Below are 20,176 nucleotides of genomic sequence, written 5' to 3' on the forward strand. Positions count from 1 at the left end.
ATCATTGATGTCCAATCAAGTCACTTAAATAATTACATATAAACACACAATGGATTCATAAAGTTCAGACCCCATCACTTTTTCACATTTTGCTACGTTGCAGCTTTATGCTTAAATCATTTAAATTATTTTTTTTCCTGTCATCAAGAAAAACTCAATACCCCAGAATAACAAAGTGAAAACAGGATTGTAGGATTTTTTTTAATATCTGCAAGCTTCTTAAAATCAAAAAACTGAAATATCATATTGACACTATCATCCAGATCTTTTGCTATTACAGTTGAAATCTATCTCAGGTGCGTCCCATTCTATTGATCATCATTGAGATGTTTCTACAGCTTGTTTTGGAGTCCATCTGTTAAATGAGGTGGACTGATCAGGAAAGGCATAGACCCACCCATAGAAAATCCCACAGTTGAGCACAAAATGAAGCCATGAGACTGAAGGAATTGCCTGTAGAGCTTAGAAACAGGTTTGTGTCGAGGAACAGATCTGGTGAATGCTGCACAAACTTCCTGTGGTATTAAAGGTTCCCAAGAGCACAGTGCCTTCTATGATTCTTTAATGGAAGAAGTTTGGAACAACCAAGACTCTTCCAAGAGCAGGCCACCCAATCAAACTGAGTAATCTTTGTGGACGGGCCTTGGCAAAAGAGGAAACCAAGAACCCAATGGTCATTTTTGCTGAGCTGCAGAGAACCTGTGCAGAGGTGGGTGAAACTTCCAGAAATATAACCATCAGGGCTACACTCCACCAACTTGTAGTTTAAGGCAGACTGGCCAGGCTGAAAGCTCTCCTCAGTAAAAGACATATGGATTGCCATGTTGGAGTTTGCAAAATAAAACACCTAAAGGACTCTCAGACTGTGAAAAACAAGATTCTCTGGTCTGATAAAAACAAGTGTCATGTCTGAAAATAAAACAGGCTGTGCTCATCACCTATACTATACCATTCCAACTGTGGTGGCGGTGGTGTCATGCTGTGGGGTTGTTTTTTAGTGGCAAGGACATCGGCTGAAGGTTCACCTTCCATCAGGATTATAACATTAATCAAAAATTAAAGACAACACAGGAGTGGCTTAGAGACAATCCTGGGAATGGCATTGAGTTGACCAGCCAGAGCCTGGACTTGAACTCAATCGAACATTTTTGGAATGACTGGAGAATAGCTGTCCACTGATGGTCTCCATCCAATGTTTTGCTTTTTTTTACATTTTATTGATTTTATTAAAATCAAACAACATTTCATATGAAACTAATGAACCCCCACCCACGAGCTAGGCCAGCAGAGTAAAACTTTAAACTAGTAAAAATAAGTAAACAGATAAATTAATAAATGAATAAAAATAAAAGAGTAAAAAAGAGGGGAGAGAATCTGCTTCCTCAATTTAAATGCTTATTCTAAAATGGTATTGATCAAATCCTGCCAGGTTTTACAAAAGTTTTGTACCGATCCTCTAAGTGAGAATTAGATTTTTTCCAATTTCAGATAAATATATAACATCAGTTACCCACTAACTTAAAAAAGGAGAGTTAGGATTCTTCCAGTCGAGCAAGATAAGTCTATGTGCCAATAGTGAAGTGAAGGCAATCACAGTTTGTTTGTCCTTCTCCACTTTGAGCCTATCTGGGAGTCCACCAGACACAGCTGTTAATGGGTTAGGAGGGATTGTGACACCAACGCTGTCTGAGAGGCGTTTACAGATTTTGGTCCAGAATGATGTTAATTTGGTGCATGTCCAAAACATGTGACCCAGTGAGGTTAGATCTCGATTGTAATGTTTGCAGGTTGGATCTTGCCCTGTTAACATTTTGGAAAATTTTAAACGAGGCAGATGTGCTTGACAGATAATTTTAAGTTGAATAATTGTATGCTTTACACATATGGAGCTTGAGTGAATTCTCTGCATTGTTACATCCACTCCTTTTCTGAGATGTTGAGTGAGAGATCCTTTTCCCACTGTACTCTGGTCTCCCTCCAACTTGATAGTGCTTGTGAGGATCTGCAGGGAAGAAAGACAGGAAATCCTCAAATCCAGGTGTTCAAAGCTTCTTGTGCCGTACCCAAGGAGACTGAAGGCTGAAATCAATGCCAAAATAAGGACTATGTAAGGGTCTGAATACTTGTGTCAATGTAAGTTTTCAGTTTTTTATTCTTATAAGATTTGCAAAAGCTTCTATAATCCTGTTTTGCTTTGTCATTCTGAGGTACTGTGTGTTGCTTGATAAGGGTAAAAAAAAATTATCTAAATGATTTTAGCACAAGGCTGCAACATAGCAAAATGTGAAAAAAGTGAAGGGGTCTGAGTGCTTTCTGAATATTATCATACTTGTATACAGGAAAATTTTTTAAGAGTGATTAATGAAGCTGGTGCCCATCCCAACTGCATTAGCCATACGGAAGAAACAGCACCAAATGCAATGCCAGTAGTAAAACATGATTTAATATTATATCCATTCTGTAACAATTGCACTTTGTTTGGATTGTGTAATTCATATTGGATAAAGGCTTAAGCCAAAAATATACAGTAATTAAAAAAGTAATTTGTCCACTTATCTATTTTTTAAAGTATGTCAGTATCACAGGGAACTTAATTCTGTCTCTGCAGTGTCAGAGTGCAGCCAGCCTTGAATAGGATGGGACAATATTACACGTTGTGGTGGATTGCCGGCATTTTACACCGGCCCTCACCCCCTGGCCGCTAGGAGGAGCTCTCCCGAGAGCATATACGGGCCCCGAATTCCAGCAGGGCCTCATGGACTATGTAGTTTTTATACACAGCCCTGCTGGATACCTTGGGGGCCACTGGGAGTCGCTGTCGGGAGGCCAATGGAGTCATTTGGACATCATGACCTGGAAGTTCGTCACAGGAAGAGCGACGGGCTTCCGGGGTGAAGAAAAGTACTGTTTACCCTGACCCGGAAGGAATAAGGACTTGTGGAACTGTTGGGCAGAAAGACTTCCGGGTCAGGGGGAATAAAAGGACTCTGGGAACTCCCAGACAATGAGCTGAGCTGGGTGGTAGGAGGGCAACGTGTCTGGGAGTGGAGGATTGTTGATTTATTATTTTTATAGTGGTTTATGAATAGTGTGGAGTGGAGGGTGATTAGTGCACGTAATTATTATAATAAAAAGAATTATTGTGGCACTTTTACCAGGTGTTTGGCGTGGTACCTGAGGGTTCAAGGGAGCACTACTGCCCCCTACTGCGACACTGGCGTAGCCGGCAGGATTCTCTGGCCGTCCGTTGGCAGGGGACCTGCATTTAAAACAAATTTTGTGTACGCAGAAGACCCTAAGAAGGTCCCGCTTGAACGTCCGAAGGTAGAAACGTTACCCTCTACAAAGAGCGCTGCAATAGAAAGCCTGTCGAGACCTCGGTACGCAATGGGGAAAAAATCTGGGACGAAGAATGAGGATCGCCCAAAGGAACAGCCCCTAGAAGATGCCACGAATACATGGACCTACCTGACGGGAAGCGAGGAAGACCGGATAATGATTGAAGCCGAAAGAGCCTGTGCGTTAAGGCAGCAGGAAGGCCACCAGACATCGGACAGGAATAAGGACTTGTGGAACTGTTTGGCAGAAAGACTTCCGGGTCAGGGGGAATAAAAGGACTCTGGGAACTCCCAGACAATGAGCTGAGCTGGGTGGTAGGAGGGCAACGCGTCTGGGAGTGGAGGATTGTTGATTTATTATTTTTATAGTGGTTTATGAATAGTGTGGAGTGGAGGGTGCTTAGTGCACGTAATTATTATAATAAAAAGAATTATTGTGGCACTTTTACCAGGTGTTTGGCGTGGTACCTGAGGGTTCAAGGGAGCACTACTGCCCCTTACTGCGACAACATTTATGTGGTAATACAGTATTAATAATATATTTCTGATAAAGTTTCTTGTATTAACAAAAGCAAACAGGTAACAGCCATAAACTTCAGGCAAATTGAATTTGTAGTTATTATTTATTATCTGCTTTGGATGAGCATCACCTAAATATCTAAATATTAGTTTAAATTGTGGCTGTATTTCTTGGGTAGCAACATTTTTTATTTTATTTCGTGCCAGACGCAATCTTCATATTTTAGTTTGAGTTTCATTTACAATAGTATAATGACATTCTCTGGACATACAAAAGCATTAAAGAGGGAGCTACCATAAATAAAAAGGCAGCACAGACACATAATGCAGTAAATAAAAACTGCACAAAATGCACAATACACAGGACACTACTGCATTTTTACAATCTGAACACAGGTATTAAATTTTAAGTGACTTGCTCAGGGTCTCCCAGCACATCAGCCATTGTTTCGGAGCCAACAACTTTGGTTTTACAGTCAAGCCCGCTAGCTCTCTAGTACCATGTGGCCTGAATCATTCATTTCACCTTGCATTAAAAATGCAAACCACGGGCTGCACTTGTTTTTAAAGACACTGTAAGGATTCAGCTGGCATCCAAGGAGCAATAACCAACATGTACTGTTAGATTTATCATAAAGAACACATCAATAGACCTTCCCGGAAATGTCTGCTATTTTCATTTGTTGTGGTCAAAAATACAATTCAAATGATACCACTTAAGTGATATTTGAACATATCCCTACAGCATTCAATGCCCATTATTTCAGCTAAAACACAGTGCTCTAAAAGCGTGAGAAGTAAACCTTCTTTCATATTTATTTTCAACATTTGTCCCCTGTGCCTCCCAAACGCTGGTAATTTTTTTCAAGAGTTTTTAACAAAAAGCAAATCAAAATACATTAAGTCCTTTTTTCTTAAAACTTTTTGCTAACATAAAACAATGTCACATAAAATACTTTTGAGTTCCAGAAAGAACAAAATTTCAGTGTAGGATCTGTCATTCAGTATAATTAGAGAACTGATTAGGAGAACTGAGTACTTTCCCATGCGACACACTCGTTCAAGAACATCATTCGCACATACTTTTTCTGAGGCATTTGCTGCATATACTAATAAACTGCATTGGATTATTTCACTCCAAAAGATGGTGCATACAATTGACATTATAACCTAATAAGGGGCAGTTTAAATAGAAAAAAAATCCTATTGGAGCCCTGAGACACCAGAACTCCTGTCAATGGAGTCTGGTATCTTTGCACCCTAGAGCCTCAACCCTGGAGCTCCAAGGGCCTGGAGTTGACTTAATGGGCAGGCATCATTATTTGAGTCAGATTAACCTCTCACAGCCCTAATTTTAATAAGAGAAGTTAGCATCTAGACTCTATTGTTGCCCCATGGAGTCATCTCTGCCTACATGGAGCTCCAGGGTGGAAGCTTTGGTTTACAAAGAGGTATATTTGATTGGCTGTCACACAGTGGGTCGCAGCTGACTGCAGGGCTCTCACACTCTTTTCCTGTGTGACCAGTGTGTCCTCTTCATTACAATTCATGGAATCTGTGATTTATTTACATACAATACACCATATGTTGGAACGAAAAATGAATTGTGTTTCATCATTATGTGCATTACAAAATACTTCACAATAGATTGCATATTCCAAATCTTAACACTGAATACAATAAATAGTAGTAACTGCCGGCTGAGCAGATATCTTCTTATATTATATAGGAGATAAATTATAGGAAATAAAAAAATGGCGATAGAATAAGTGCTAATTCCAATGGAGCCCATTATTGTCATATAGAGGGAAGAAGCTGATGGAATGACTGTGAGGGTCTCAATCCTAGCAGACCAGTGCACCCTCTGTATAGCTGTTAATTGTTTTATTTATTTAAACAGTTAATTGCTTCTCTCATGTTAATTAATGATGAGCGAATTCTGTTTGCTTCGCCTTGAGTTTGGAGAAATCACGGAAGTGTTTGCGAATCTCACCCGACACTGCGAAATGCATTGAAGAACTAACTGAAATAGACTTGACAGAATTATAATGGTGCAATTATCTTTAAAGTGTCCCTGAGGGCTATGGAAACATCTGCCAGCTATAGTGGACCGATTATTGTGGTCAAAAAGGTGACCTGAGCTGTGCGGCAGCAGTGCCAACCACTGTGCCTCTGTGAGATGAAAGAAGAAAGAACGCAGTCAGAGATGCACAATCATACAGTATATTGCGTCAAAACAAAATGGAAATGCTGAAATCATAGTCAAATGTCACAAAAAATACGTAGATCTTTTAAAGGCCCAAAATTCAAAGTGGTGTGTCATGACTGAAGCAGCTGGCTCATTCTATTTTTTGAAGTCACGCAGAAGGCTCTCCAAACTGTCTGTGCTGATGCTTTGCACATTTTCTTCTATCAAAAAGATAGAACTGTCTTGTAAATAGTAATAAATCTTTTATTAATGTTAATATGTCATACTGTAGAGTCTACTGTATTTTTTGAGGATCTTTCAATGTTTGTTTTTTTATCTCCACATGGCTAATCATGCATGAATAGGGCACACGTCTCCTTCTCTTATACTGACGTGGAACTCGAAGATCAACTTGCACATTTGGCGATAAGCAGAGATAACTCGTTACTTATGCTGTATATGTTTATATACACTGTGGGGAGATCCCATCCAATGTTTCCTGTTACAGCACCAGGGGGTGTCGCGCAGGCCTTGCAAAGCATTATAGGGGGCTGAGGAGAAAAGTTCTCCTAAACTGGATGAATTATCAGTAAGTAATTCAAAGAACAACAGTGAACACGAATGCAGCAAATTCACTGATCAACACTAATGTTAATACGTTAATGAAGGCAGATCACCAGAATGTTTAGTGGACTTGATTGAGACTAGTACTCCCTCAATCATTTCTACTTCCTACATTTTTACTATTTAAATTTTCCTTTATTAAGTTATAGAGTCAGTGTATTTGTCGCCTCAGTTATACAGCATTTGGTTTAGGATTCTGACAGCTGTGTTAATGTTTGTGATGCACCATCTGTTGGAATGAAAAATGCTATGGAATTTATTACTATATTCATTACAAAGTACACTTCAATAAATGATGGATCGCTAATGTTAATGCTGAATACTCCCAGCATACTGTAACTGCAGCACTGACAGAAAATGGTTTATATACTGACTTATATACAGTCTTTTTACTGTATATTGTGACGTTTCGAGCTGCAATCTCACTTTCAAGAGATGATTCATCCATCCATCCATTTGAATCTCAACACAGGGTCACAGGGGTCTGCTGGAGCCAATCCCAGCCAACACAGGGCACAAGGCAGGAACCAGTCCCAGGCAGGGTACCAACCCACAGCAGGACACACATAAACACACACTAGAGCCAATCCACCTAACCTGCATGTCTTTGGACTGTGGGAGGAAACCGGAGCACCCGGAGGAAACCCACACAGACACGGGGAGAACACGCAAACTCCACGCAGGGAGGAGCCGGGAAGCGAACCCGGGTCTCCTAACTGCGAGGCAGCAGCGCTACCACTGCGCCACCGTGCCGCTCAGAGATGATTCAGTTACAGAGAAAACGTATTTTCACTCAGACAGAAATCTGACAAATTCTGGATCAACTGTGGTCATGCATAAGTCTCCCATCTTACAGTGATATATCATTATATGTGATTATCTAATATAAAGCAGTTGCTTACTGGGCTGGAGTTTTGAGGTTTTCAGACCACTCTGAGGCGTGGGGTCCTGCCACAGCTCCTTTGAATTCTTTTAATTCTAGCATGACAGAAATCTCTTGACATCTCTTGAAGTTTGCTATTTGCTTTTTGAAAGACCATATTTTTTTTTCTATATGTTCAAGTGTAAAGTGTAAATAAAAGGACTATTCTACCTATATGTTTTATTTGGGTAACTCTGAATGATGGAAATATAGGAAATATTTGCTATTTTCTTTTTGTAGTTTTTGAATTAAAGGTAAAAGGCAGAAATTTCAAAGTGACGGTGATCAAAAGCAGTTTACTATAGTAGCTTGAATCCAGTGGTAAGTCAAAGATGGCAGTGTGAGAAATGAAAATGTTTCTCTTTAGTTGTTAGTGTAGCTACTACCATTACAGCCTCGCAGGACTCCTATTCTGCACAGATTTTACACATTCTTTCCATGTCTGAGTGGGTTTTTCATTTGGTACTCCAGCTGTTCCTGTAACTTTCCAAAGACATACAAGTTAGGATAGCTGGTGAGTCTAAATCAGCCCCAGAAAAGGTTTATATGGGCCTAGGGTTGTTCATGCTTGTGGCCTTAAATTAGCCTCTTGCTGATAGGTCTTTGTCCAACCACCCTTCCCCACATTATGTATTTCCAGTGATGTTTGGAAAATAAGTCAAAAAAGGTTAAGCCTAAAATGTGTGTCATTTGCGAGGTCATATTTAAAATATAGTGTGCATTTTTGTCCCCATTCTGAAAGCAGGGCATAACGGCACTCGAGGAAATCCGGGGAGGAGCTACTAGATTATCAGAGGCGGAGCTATTAGAAAGTAATCAGTGTGTTTACATGTACTTCAATAACCTGATTATTGACAGAAACTTGATTTCTTAAATGCCATGTAATTCCATCGGGTTATTGCCCTATGAGAAAGCTGGTAAACAGAGTTTGAACTTTCAATGAATAATCCAATTATGTGACCAGGTAAACCGATAAATGGGTTACTGCTATGGATTTTGTAGTCTGCACATACCCGTTGCACTATGTCAATCTGTGCTTGTGTTTGCTTTGCTTTGCTTACAGCAGCTACAGGTAGAAGTGTCCACAAAATATATTCTCAGAGGCAAATGTTCAGGTGATTGCACTATTCCTTCTCCTGGCTGAAATAATCAGTCTCAATATTTCAGAAACTGATGAGCTGAATGTTCAATGCTAAGCTCAGCAACACAAACTCGAGATCAGTAGGGTAACATGTTACAAGTAATGTGCTTTACATAGTCCAATTTCTTTTCAAAGTAATCTAATTCTTGTCTTATTGAAAAATACCTGTGTTATTATTAATCCAAAGGCACTGACTATAAGGTAAGAAGCATGCTTATTTTCGAATTCACAGTGGTCAATAATGAGGTTTAACTCTCTTTTACGCAGTTTAATAGGGCTGGAGTGTTTTGCAAAAAAAGAACTTCAGAAAATTACCTGCATGTAAGAAGATCATTAAGAAACCAGGTTCCTTCTTTAACCAGCTTATTCACCTTAACACAATTATGTGTGTGCATGTAAACAAACTGATTAAAGGAGTTGAATCTTTTCATTTAAAGTAAATAGAATGTAAGAGGTGACCTAATAGAAATGTTAGAAAATATGATAAACAATAGCAGATCAGATGACAACTTTAAGATTACTTTTTGAACAAGAAAATGGGGGCACAAGTGGAAGTTGGTTAAGAGTTAAACTATATTTTTAATAAAAGCAGGTGTTTCATAAGATAGACCATAGTGGATAATAATTAAACATTACCAGTTGATGCAGTTGGGCCTTTAGAGCTCATCCTAGAGAGTGCAAACAGTTATCTTGTGGGATGAAGATGGAGAAAGTAAATTTAGAGAGACTGTGGCAAAGCAAGGCCGCCTTGACTATGTCTCAACCTGAGATAAACCATGCAGTTTAGAGTACAAATCACGTAGTCATCAATCGAGATCACTAGTATCTTACAGACATGACACACAAAATGGGGGATCAGACCTCTGGTCAAAAGGAAAGTGCATTTAGGAAACAGCTGCCACACTGCACAATGCAACCCCTAATGACACCCTCTCCTCCACCAACATCCCTCTCCATAATAAAGAGCAATCTCTGGAACCATGTTACACATCGAGAGACCTGGTAAATAACACAAGATGTTTTTACACCACTTGGATAATATTAACATAATATGATTTTTAAAAAAAAAGGGAATATTTTTTAAAAATAGAAAAAAAATCATAAAGAGAGGAATTAAAAACACATCTCACCATTGCCTTCTGGCCACTTAAACAAAGATCTTTATTTTCGGCCTTCCACCTCTCCGTGCTGTTTGCAGTGTGGTAGTGTGGCGACTAATGGAGTTCAGGTTTCTCCTAACCTGTGGATACCTCTAATGATTAGCATCATGTGATGTTTCTATGGTTTGCTACACCACAAATCCCAAGCCAGGTTTTTTATTTTTTAAATGTAAGACACTTAGACCTACCTGTCTTTCTTCAAATAAAGCAGGCAGAGAGTATTCCTTTTCTGTAAAACACTCCTGCTTATCTGTGGCTGTGAAATGTTGGTAGAAAAAAAAAAAACATTCTCCATGATACAATCCAGTTCTCCGCTAACCAAAGGGGCAAACATAAGGATTGTTATCAACTATAAACTACATTCAGTCTCCATTACTGACTCTGTATACATTACTGAGCACATCACAGACATTTTAAAATCCAAATTCTACCATTCAATACAATTTCATTCAGTTTATTTTTGTTCAACAAGTGCAGGGAGAGTGCACTGTGACAAGTTCTCAGGAAAAATGCAAATATATAAAGACAAAGTAGTTTGAAACTGATTAACATATAAGGAATCTAACAATATCTTTGTATTAATTTATTGTTGAAAAATGGAGGAGAAGAAAACAAAAACTCCAGTCAGCAGCATCCCTAAAGAAAATCAGACTACGGAGGGACCACAGTCAATTATAGCAGAAAATATCAAAGCAAAGATCAGAGCTACAGTCCTGGAGTCCTCGGTCAACTAACTGATCAACCTCAAAGAAGTGCAAATACAACGAGACAAAATAAGACATAGGACTGGTCGGACCTCTCCATTTGGCAGAGATAAATAAAGTAAAAATAACGGCCATGCCGAGTTCATTTACAGGGAGGAAAGCTTAGCTTAATTGGAAAGGCCCAATCCTTTAGCCAGAAAGAGAGAGAGCGATAATATGGGGAACACTAGAAATAAGATCACCCTCTGGCCATTAAATGCACATAAACTCAGGAGGGAATGTATAGTATTGTCCTAGCACTAAAAAAACACGTGAATTGATTTTAAAATGTGACCCTTCAGGTACCACAGATTAAAGGTGCAGAAGTAGATTGTCTCAGAAATAGTCCCAGGCAAGGATATAAAGCTAATGTCGCAGCATTATATGGGAAAATGTGCTGCCAGGAGGTGGGTTAAAACAAGCGCTCTATAGGTAGGTGCAAAAGATATACATACACTGATAAAAACAGAGACAAAACAACAATAAATATTTATAAGATATAATGTATGTTTACTATATAGTAAAATGCTAAGGTCTGTATGTGTGTCTGGCTCCTCCCAGCAATCTGATTTTTCAGTTTAGTTTTGGTGTGACTGGTCACTTTGACTTTGATAACACAATTGAAACAGGAATTGTAGTAAAAAGGGTATGTTGAGAGCCTCCTTCAAAGGCATGAAGAATAAAAGTGAACGGGAGGCAAACAAGGCACACAAAACAACAGAGTCTGAGAAGCAGGCTTTATGGGAACACGCTTAACAGAGGGAGCACTGGCCAGGAGACGTTCACACAAATGCAGATACTGAGGAAAGATACAGAAGGTACATGTAGGGCAAGAGATATCAGATATTTTTAGAATTTATTAACTGTTTTTGACAGGCATTGTGGTTAGTATATGTATAATCTCTTATATATGGTTCGTCCTGTTTCCACTTCAAAACCGGTCCTGCCCACAAGCAGAAGACACAGCATTTCTCAATTCCTTTTCGTTCTTTTTCAAACCCTTCCCCACGCTGCCTGTGACTCCTCTTCAAAACCGGTCCCACCCACATGCAGCTGACATGGCATTTCTCAATTCCTATTCGACCTCTTCCAAACCCTTCCCCACGCTGTCTGCGGCTCCTCTTCAAAACTGGTCCTGACCACACGCAGCCGACACGGCATTTCTCGATTCCTATTGTCCTCTTCCAAACCCTTCCCCATGCTGCCTGTGGCCTCCCATACACCTTGCTATTTCCGTTATAATGCGATGGTTGTTTCCTAAGATTTTGTTATAAAATGAATGACAGTGTCTTCTCTGTTGACGGGTTTTTGTACAACATCATCTCTATTCCAGAATCCGGCAACTGTCGTCTCCTGCAAAACACCTATTCACAGCTTTACAGGGAGCCAGTGAAGTTGAGAGAGAGTAGGTGTAATATGTTCAGTGGATTTAGAACAGCAGGTTATTATCCTGGCAGCAGAATTCTGAAGAAGTTGTAAGCGATGGATATGTTTTTGTAGGATGCCAGTTAGAATAGCATTAGAGTAATCTATAAATGAGGTGACTTGGGTATTAACCAATACTTCAGAACTGTGTTGCGTAAGAACAGGACGAAGTCTAGAAATGTTTTGGAGATGGAAGAAGGCAGTCCGAGAAATGTTACTTATATGGGAGGAATTATGTAATAATAATAATTATTATTATTTAATAATTGTCATTATTAGTGTATAAATTAATATAAATAATTGCATGTAAATCTGTTGTATGTAAACGATACTGTTTTAAATGTTATTGTTTTTTCATCAGAAAACCCAGTTTCCATGTCTACCTGTATTAGTTTAAATGGCACTTTTGCCACTCGCAATATGGTGGACGCACTGATGTATCGTGTCGACTGGGCAACACAGTGAATGCGGCGTCTATCTATATATGTCTATGCTCTCGACCATTGGCATTGGTTTCGCTCCTTGCTATTTTTGTTATACTGCGACGGTTGTTTCCTAAGCCTTTGTTATAAAATGAACGACATTATCTTCTCTATCGACAGGTTTTTGTACAATATCATCTCTATTCTGGGATCCGGCAACTTCCTGTTCCTATCAGTGGGTTATTTCTTGACACAAATCGTCTCCAGCAAAACATCTATTCATAACTGCATCTTTCAAGAAGTATTTCTTTCTTCTTGATTTCTGAATTCCTTTCTCACCATTTTCCATTCCTATTCTTACACCGCCGTATGCTACGGTGGGAGTCGGCTAGTATAATAGAAGGTTAGCGTGGACTGGCATCTTAAATGGGATGGATGGACCCTTACATGACCAGAAAACCCATATAATGGAAGGATAGAGGAGACAGCTTATCAGGACTGTATACTACTCCTCTGAGTTAGGTGGCAGCCTCTCTTTGTTGGATTGGACATGTGTATACCCGTGGGGCAGCCTGAGCATTGTAGCCCAGTGGGGTGCAATGGGTGCCACCAGATGGAGCTACCGAGAGTAAGTATACATAATGGTACTATGATGTATATACTTATAAACAATTTTTGTGGGCAATTTATGTGCCACATATGATACATGTGTTGAACATGATGGCAAACAGGTTGAGTCATTCCTGTAAATCATCTTGCACATATGAAGTATGTTTTGTGAATAAATTGTTTCCGCCATTCAAATGTTAACATAATTTTGACTCTGTATATATGTGTATATACAGAGAGCGAGAGAAAGAGACAGAGAGACAAAAGGGAAAAGGGAGGTGAATTTGGTAAGCGGCGAAGTGGAAGACACATCCCACTGGACAGATAGGATTTTAAAGCTTATTTTGAAAGGTCCCAAAGTTTGTTTTCTTATGTTTTGATATTTGTGCTAACCCTTTTCTATACCATTACTTTGTGTTTATTCTGATTATAATAAGCACTCTCATTATCTGTAGTTTGGTCTAAATGGGCAATTTCAGGTTTTGGAGAGGTTGTAGAAAATGACCTTGCTCTCACTATTTAAAAAAAAGCAGAAGTTAAAGTTGAAATGCATTAAACTGGACCACACTTAAATAGTCATTGGTCCAAATTTAGATTTCAATGAATTGTTGTTTTACTTGCAGTACAGTGATATCAATGTGGAAACAGCTGTATCATTCTGTATCAGGGACATGTTTCAGAATATTGTTAACTCTATAAAGGTCTTACATACTATACATTTTAAATGGCTGCTACTCCACACTTTTACTTCATTTTGTGAGGCCTTTCTTTGTGTTTTTCATTGAGCTCAATGCCATTTGGCAAGCCACTTTACTGTCTCTAATATAATATACACAAGTAATGCCTACTTCAGAAGTGTGTGCTGGTATTGTACATACCTACTTTACATAAAAGTCCAAAAATACTGAAACATCAATTAAATGTAACAGAAAGCCAAGCATCAGTCATCAAGAAGAAATGCGCGAACACTTAAGATAAATCTAAAAGCAGGGAAGAATTTGCATTGTATCATGGTTACCAGGCTGAGGGGGCTGGTGATGCCTTCAGACAGCTGTCTAACTCGGTTACCAACATTCTCAACTTAAATGAAGATAGGCCTATGACAGTACATGACAGACCTCCAACAAACAGATCCCTTTTTCTTATTACTAGGGCAATCCATCAGGCAGATGCAGGCGCCAAAGGATTATTTTCAGTGTATATATACTCAAAAACAAAAGTGCATGTTGTTTTTTCCTTCTTCTTCCTTTGCGTCAGATAAAAGTATCTCAAATGTCAAGAACTATTGTAATCACTGCTTCTGCCATGACTAAACCTCAGAGATAAAGAAACAAAATGAAGTAAATGAGAACAGAACCAAGCATACCACACAATATGCAAGCAATAAATATTAATTTACAAATTACACTTTTTAAAAATCCTTTTTTGCATAGTTTGCCATCTGCCACTGATTCAATATCTTTTCTAGAGAAAAAACTGTTGACAAGATGCTTGTCTGCTGTCTAAACTTGGCTGAGTGGATCCTGATAGGAAATGGATTCCAGCAGCTGCTTGGTGAAATATCACTGAATAATAGGCTATCACCCTAATGGATGCAAAACTGCAACACAATAATTAGATGCCATAGTCTCAAGGTTATCATTATCTCTTCATCAGGCCTAGATAGCTTTTAGGGCCTGTTGGATGGTGTTGACAGCATTAAACAGGATTACCTACACAACAGTCAGTGGCTTGGAAGATACAGCAGGTACTGCAAAGGCAGTGTGGCTTCTTGTTGCTAATACTGGAAAAGAAAGAAAGAAAGAAAGAAAGAAAGAAAGAAAGAAAGAAAGAAAGAAAGAAAGAAAGAAAGAAAGAAAGAAAGAAAGAAAGAAGTGCCCACTGCACCTATGGGTGGGCTGCTGTGCCACTCTTATCATTCCATCTGGTCAGTACATCAGTTTCTTGCCCAACGCTTTCACCACGTCTCTTTATGGGGTTATAATTGATTCTCAAACCAGCTCAAAATCCAACCAACTAATATACTACATTTTGGAATTATTACAGTAGGGTTTGCAATCCATAATAAATGAGGCAAATAAATAGTGCTTATGTTGTACTTATTTGTGCAGCTTACTATTTGTAGTTCCAGTCCATACGTCAATTCTCATTCGATATCTTTAAATATTCTGAAGGAAATTTAAAATGTTACTCTGCAGCTAATTAACCTTAATCAATTATGCAGTAAATTATAAAATACAACTAAAATACAATTTCAAAGGAGATAATATATCATAAGAGGATCTCCTCTACTCTAGCAGGTCTTTACATGCTATGTTGAACAGGTCAAATGACAGCCTCTCAATATAATGATTTTCTTTGCCTCGATTCTTTTGTATTTTATAAAACATATAACTTTGTGCCATAAAGTAACCCTTTTGAATTCCACTTAAGAATAATACATTATTATTGTCAACCTAGAGTCATGTTTTCCTTCAAAAGGGAAATAACATTGTTTTACCTTTTGCTGCTCATTTAAGCAACTCAGAATACCTACCTTTTCAAACTTATACAGTATATATATATATATATATATATATATATATATATATATATATATATATATATATATATATATACTACTTTTAAGGAAAAATCATCAATAACATGCTACAATACTGTAAAGTCAAATCCAATTACAGTCTCTGGGGATGCATATAAATGAGCAGATGGTGGGGTTTATTTATTTTAAGCAAGTTATCTACAGGTGTGTTGCTTCTTTGTTAAATATATATATATATATATATATATATATATATATATATATATATATATATATATATATATATATGCAAAAGCCACCAAAGCAATAATTGAACAGATTTTACAGATAGATAGATAGATAGATAGATAGATAGATAGATAGATAGATAGATAGATAGATAGATAGATAGATAGATAGATAGATAGATAGATAGTCACACATGTGTGCTTAGAGGACACCTTCAAGGCTATTTTGAGGTAAACTGTTCCACCCTAAGATGAGGGGGTGCTGTCGCAAAGCACATCTTCATTTTTGTCTGCAGATCCAAAGGTCAAACACCCAAAGATCTCTGACTACGCCCACCACTTCCTGGATTTTTTCTATAAATTCAATTCAGGAAGTGGTTGTTCATTATAAAGAACCCATATGAGAGAGACAGACTGTTCCTCTACCAAGGAGAACTTAAGCTAAAAGATGGTGATTGTAGCCTTTAATTCTGTTAAAACCTGATTTTCTTTTCTTTAATTACTAAAAAGGGTTTGTCTATTTGACCAACCTGTTCTTTTATGATAGATAGATAGATAGATAGATAGATAGATAGATAGATAGATAGATAGATAGATAGATAGATAGATAGATAGATAGATAGATAGATAGATAGATAGATAGATAGATAGATAGATAGATAGATAGATATCCATCCTATTCTGAGCAGGGTTTTGGGAAAGCAGGAGCCAATTTCAGTACCCATCAAGCTCAAAGCAGGAAAAAGCAGCTCAAACACCTGGGGAGGACTCAAGTCCAATGCCAATGCAAGGTCAACACACACACATATTTTATATACATACATATATATATTCTATTAATTTCTTGAGAATTTTAAAAATGATTCAAATATTTTCTACTTTTTTGTTATAGGTACATTAACATTCACTCATTTTTTAGAGAATTACAGAAATTTTTCAATCATTTTCTATTAGTTTCTTAAGAAATTTAAAATTGAGACAAATATGTTTTTTCATATATGTATTTTCTATGTATTTTTACAGATTTCAATACTCATTTTATTTACTTTTTTAATTCTACAAATTATTAAAATAATTTCCATTGGTTTCTTACAAATTTCAAGTAGTAAGGTGTTGTACCATGTTAGCCATTACGGATGCAATGAGATGTCAAGAAAAATGACACATTTTTATTGGCTAATTGAATAGCCAATAAAATGTATCATTTTGATAGACTTCTCATTATAAATTCTAACAATAAGAAAAATATTTTTATTGGTTTGTTATATTTGTATTTTCTATTGGTTTACTTTGTCTAGCTGGAAATGCAGCTAGACAAAGCTAGGAGGACTTTACTGTATTGTTCGACATTTTTCCTTTAATGTATTACTTTCTATAGGTTTTGCAAGGTTTTACAGGTGTTTCCATTGCTTTGTTAATAATTTTACAGGTTCTGTCCATTGGCATGGTCGTGAATTAAAATAATTTTACAAATAGGCTACAAAAGTCAGACAGATATTTCTACTGTTTATGTTATTACTTTATAAAAAAAAAGTGTGAATGGTTTGTCAATTCATTTTAGGAGATGTACAAATAATGTACATGAAGTTGTCAAACATACGTTTTCTAAATTTTTGATTATATATTTTAACAATGTTGCATTTCCTTCTAATTTTTCAGTTAGTACAGCGGCTGTCTTTAGCTTCTTTACTAATTTTTGCAGCAGTTTATTTAGCTGTGTTTTCATCTGTAGTATTTACTTGCCAGTTCATGCTCTGCATGTTTAGGTGTTTTTTTGTTCCCTCTCTATGTAATCATACCTGTCCTTCCTATTAATATCTAAGGTTCGGTAATCGCACTGAGTAAGGCAAGTTTGAAATAAACAAGAAGAGAAAAGAGGATTATAGGTCTTTATTTTGTAACCAACATCAAGACGTTTTCAGAGCTGATTGTACCTCAGGAATCAAGGATGACTTTAATTTTTTATTTTAAACCTTGAAAAAGCCTTGTCCTTAAATATTGTGGTATATTAATAAGGCCCTTGGTGGAATTGTTCGTAATGAGATGAATATTAATTGGAGATTTTGTTTTGATTGATTGAGCAAGCAGTGGAACGGGGCGCGTGATAACCTGGACCTCGATGTGTTTTGAAGTTATTTGCAGCACTGAGTGTTTCTCCGTTCCTGTGCTGTTGATATTTTTGAATAAGATCTATCTATCTATCTATCTATCTATCTATCTATCTATCTATCTACCTACTGTGGCCGTATATCTCTGTGATCTGCATCGCTTGTATCTCATCCGATCCTTACGCACACTTGAAATTCACACATGAAGATGCCGCACGTCGTAACTATAGTAATGCACATCGCCTCGACCGTTCTCCAGTTCCTTTTTATGATGCCCCGTTATAAAAGAAATAAATAAATAAAATACAGAACTGAAGGTGCTAGCTGCAGCGGTGGTGGCGGCGGCAGCGGCGGCGGCGTGGCGGCTCTCTAATGAACCCAGCCCGGGCTCAGTCTATGCAAAGCCGATCGATGCCAACACATTACAGACAGAATGAAGGCAAAAAGAAGACGCATCTCCTCTTTCAGTCATTAATTATATAGCAGCCCGGGTATCTAATCCCACTCACCTTTACACAGCATCCTTACTATTTTTAGAATCTCGTTCGCTGTCTCGGGAATTAGAATTATAATCCATATAAACCAAATCGTGGCAAAGCAAGGTTGCTAACAAAAAACACCATTAATTGGAAATTTAGGTCACTAGGCAGTAAAGTATTAAGCTCGCTGTTTCTAAGATACCCACAGAGCTCTGCTCACATCATCCATTCAATTGTATTTCAGACAACGATCAACACAGTATCTGTACTCGCCACTGTAAGCAAAATTCGTAATCCACAAAATAACCACCATAGTAATAATGCTGTTAAAATACAAAATTAAAAAAAAACTAAAAATCAAACGCATATGCATGCCATCCATCCACGATAAGTAAAATGCCACTTGCTTGCAAGGATGGGCGCTCAGATCTAGAGACGATGCTCTGCTTTTTTAGGAGTCGATCAGCTTGTCTTTTTTAAATCACGTTGAGGCGAAATCAAGAAGACAGAAAAAAAACAATAAAAAGACAATCAGAAAGGAGACTGCACATACCAAATAACGTCCTAGGGGAAAACTCTCTCTTCTTCTCTCCCCTGCTTTTGTCCGAATTTCAATACAAAGTGAATTCAGATCTCATGCCCTGTGACGTGGTGCAGAATTAGGACCATTTGCTGGATGTTGGCCGTAAGAGAAAAAGCAGCATCCGCCGACTGATGTCGGGGAAGAGGGAGGGTAAAATCACGCACACTGGCACACACGCAGCTGTGTGAAAGCGAGACCGGATCCGCACGATGCACAGTCTCAGAGAGAAAGGCAGCGGCGCTGCTTCTCCACTCCAGTCTAGAGACGCGGCTCCATCGTCAGAGCAGCAACAGCAGCTGCAGCGGCGGTGGTGGCTGCCTTCGTGGGCGCCTCAAACGCGACACCTGCTGGTCCGACTGTGAAATGCGTGCAAGCAAGAAGAGGGCCAAGTCAGTCCCTCGCGTCCTTCACCTGCTGCCGGAGCCTCCTACTGATGGAGGTTACTATGAGCACGGCCCCACCGCGGCTCTCTTGCCCTGTTTTTATTACCCCCTTTCATACAGTGGTTACAAATAATGTCAGTTCGTATGAAATCCTAATAAACCTCAAAAATGAACTCCTTTACGAGCTCTGTGTATAGATAAAAATGCATGCCACTGCTTAACAATTTCGAAAAAATGTAACAATCATCTCACATTAGAAAAGCATTCTGTTAAAGCCCATTTGCCTTTGCACCGGACCCCCACCCTTCATCATGCAGGGGCTTAAACCTATGTTGTTTTTTTGGGCTGCATGAGAGTTCACTAATATGGGGGCACTTCAGAACAGAACTGCTCCTTCTCCATTGAAGTGAAAGGGGTTTGATAATGCAGCATGGATACTACTAGGTACTGCTCTTAAGAAGGAGACCGGGCACAGCCCAGTGGGTGAGTGCCAGGTATTGATGGGCATTTCTATTGACTTTACTGATTTGATTTTTCTGAACTATGTGACTCAATACATTTAATTCATCCATAATAATAATAAAAAGCCTGGGGGTGTAGGCTGGTAATTCATTATTTATTAAATTATTATATTATTTATATTTCTTAAATTATATTTTAAACAAGCTGGTATAGTTTATATCATATAATATTAAGTTCTTTGAAAGCACAAGCATGACAATATAATGAAAATACATAAAGTAATTAAAATAAGATAAGAAGT

General features: G+C 38.1%; 1 protein-coding gene across 6 annotated transcripts in view; it reads right to left on the bottom strand.

The window, feature by feature from the left end:
• The window catches only part of LOC120530167 (catenin delta-2), a 1,616,252-nt gene extending 1,596,930 nt beyond the window's left edge, over positions 1-19,322 (bottom strand). For 5 of the 6 annotated variants that reach the window (XM_039754398.1, XM_039754395.1, XM_039754399.1 and 2 more), the window contains exon 1: positions 18,478-18,495. In XM_039754398.1, coding sequence (XP_039610332.1) covers positions 18,478-18,490 — 13 coding nt within the window. In that variant the 5' untranslated portion in view covers positions 18,491-18,495. Of the gene's footprint in view, positions 1-18,477; positions 18,496-19,000 lie in introns of those variants that run through there. The other variant, XM_039754393.1, reaches the window with a different exon arrangement.
• Positions 19,323-20,176: the final 854 nt, after the last annotated feature.

Source organism: Polypterus senegalus, chromosome 5, assembly GCF_016835505.1.
Source record: "Polypterus senegalus isolate Bchr_013 chromosome 5, ASM1683550v1, whole genome shotgun sequence".
NCBI lineage: Eukaryota > Metazoa > Chordata > Cladistia > Polypteriformes > Polypteridae > Polypterus > Polypterus senegalus.